Here is a 1,800-nt window from a genome sequence, read left to right on the forward strand (position 1 = left end):
GCTCTGTTTTTCCTGCCTCGGGCACCTTAGAGAGCGCATGGAAAGTGAGGTTTTTGCTGCAGCACGCAGGCTCCCAACTGCACCGGGGCACCAGCACCAGGACCCTCCTACCTGCGTCAGCTGCTCCAGATCCAAAGCACCGGGGTGAGGAGACGCTGCTGGGGCCGGGGGGGCAGGTGGGGTACCCCGGTCCTGCGCCCCGACACGGAGGGAGGGATCTCTCCACAGCCTCAAGCTTTTCCTCGCAGCGAGCCCACCCCACGGCAGGACCGAGGGTCTGGTTTCTCCCCAAGAGTTGGCGGATCATTCCGAGAGAGGGGGAAGCGCCAGGTCCAGAACACAGGCAAAACCATTGTCGCCGAGACCAAGGATTTATTTACACGTCAAGGAAAACTCTCACCCAGAGTCAGGCAAGGAGGAGAAAACAAACCAACCCAAAGGAGCAAGGGATTTGCCTCCCCAACACAAACACTCGCGCTCCCCGGCGCGCCGGGCCACCGCCGAGGGCGGCCGAACGCCTTCTCTCCTCCTCCGCAGGGAGAAACGGAAGGCATGGCTTATCCCTCTTCGGTCGGTTGTTTCGTTTCACAGTTATCTGCACCACAGAAAACAATCTGAAAAGAAAACCCGCCTTTCCCAAGGGATCTGCCCGCACATGGGCGGACCGCGGAGCACCCCTCGCTCTGCCAGGGGGGAAGGTCCGAGGGGCAGCACAACTAATACTCGTCCAGGGTGTCCGCCCGCGGGACGCAGAGGCCCCGCTTCTTCAGCGCCTGCACTTTCAGCTTCTCCGACTCCTGCTTGGCCTGCTGCTCCACACGCTGCTCCTCCAGGATCTCCTCGATGGAGACCTGCTGCAGAGGCGTGTCACTCTCCTTTTCCAGGTCCTGCAAAGGAAACAGCCCGTTCAGCACCGGCCGGGGAGCCGTCACGGCCGGGACGCGCAGCTCTGCCCGTGGGATGCTGCGGGGCAACCTCACCTCTGCCAAGAGCTTCTCACCAGTCATAGAATCATGGAATGGTTTGGGTTGGAAGGGACCTTAAAGATCATCTAGTTCCAACCCCCCTGCCATGGGCAGGGACACCTTCTACTAGACCAGGTTGCTCAAAGCCTCATCCAGCCTGGCCTTGGACACTTCCAGGGATGGGGCATCCACAACATCTCTGGGCAACCTGTTCCAGCGCCTCACCACCCTCTCTGGGAAGAATTTCTTCCTGACATCTAATCTAAACCTCCCTGATTTCAATTTATACCCATTACCCCTTGTCCTATCACTACAGGCTCTTGTAAAAAGTCCTCTCCCAGTACCCTTGTAGCCCCTTCAGATACTGGAAAGCTGCAATGAGGTCTCCTCGGAGCCTCCTCTTCTCCAGGCTGAACAAGCCCAATTCTTGCAGCCTTTCGTCATAGCAGAGGTGCTCCAGCCCTCTGATCATCTCCGTGGCCTCCTCTGGACTCGCTCCAAGTGGTCAATATCCTTCTGATGTTGAGGGCTCCACAGCTGGACGCAGCACTCCAGGTGGGGTCTCACCAGAGCAGAGTACAGGGGCAGAATCCCCTCCCTCACCCTGCTGGCCACACTGCTCTGGATACAGCCCAGGATACGGTTGTATCAGGGCAGCGCCAGTCCGGGAGGGCCAAAGGGGTGCCATCCATCCTGATGGCAAGGGTCTGGGATGGATCTGCACTCACTGGGACACGGAGCCCTCTCCTGCGCTTGCTCCACGCTCCCGGGGAGAGCGGGCGTCGCTGCGCCCCGCACAACCCTTGCCAAAGGTGTTGGCGCAGGACGGCTCCCG

The 1,800-nt window shown here is 59.9% G+C and overlaps 1 protein-coding gene across 1 annotated transcript; it reads right to left on the reverse strand.

Annotated features, from left to right (window-relative positions):
• Positions 1-716: 716 nt before the first annotated feature.
• Positions 717-1,007, reverse strand: LSM1 (LSM1, U6 small nuclear RNA associated). Its single transcript, XM_010158053.1, has one exon. The coding sequence runs from the start codon at positions 1,005-1,007 to the stop codon at positions 717-719; it is 291 nt and encodes a 96-aa protein (XP_010156355.1).
• Between the last annotated feature and the right edge of the window lie 793 nt (positions 1,008-1,800).

This window comes from Eurypyga helias, unplaced genomic scaffold (genome assembly GCF_000690775.1).
Source record: "Eurypyga helias isolate BGI_N326 unplaced genomic scaffold, ASM69077v1 scaffold21358, whole genome shotgun sequence".
Classification (NCBI taxonomy): domain Eukaryota; kingdom Metazoa; phylum Chordata; class Aves; order Eurypygiformes; family Eurypygidae; genus Eurypyga; species Eurypyga helias.

What these genes read in the sequence shown, in the direction of transcription:
- LSM1 (XM_010158053.1), bottom strand. Translation starts at nt 1,007, where the DNA reads ATGACTGGTGAGAAGCTCTTGGCAGAGGTGAGGTTGCCCCGCAGCATC.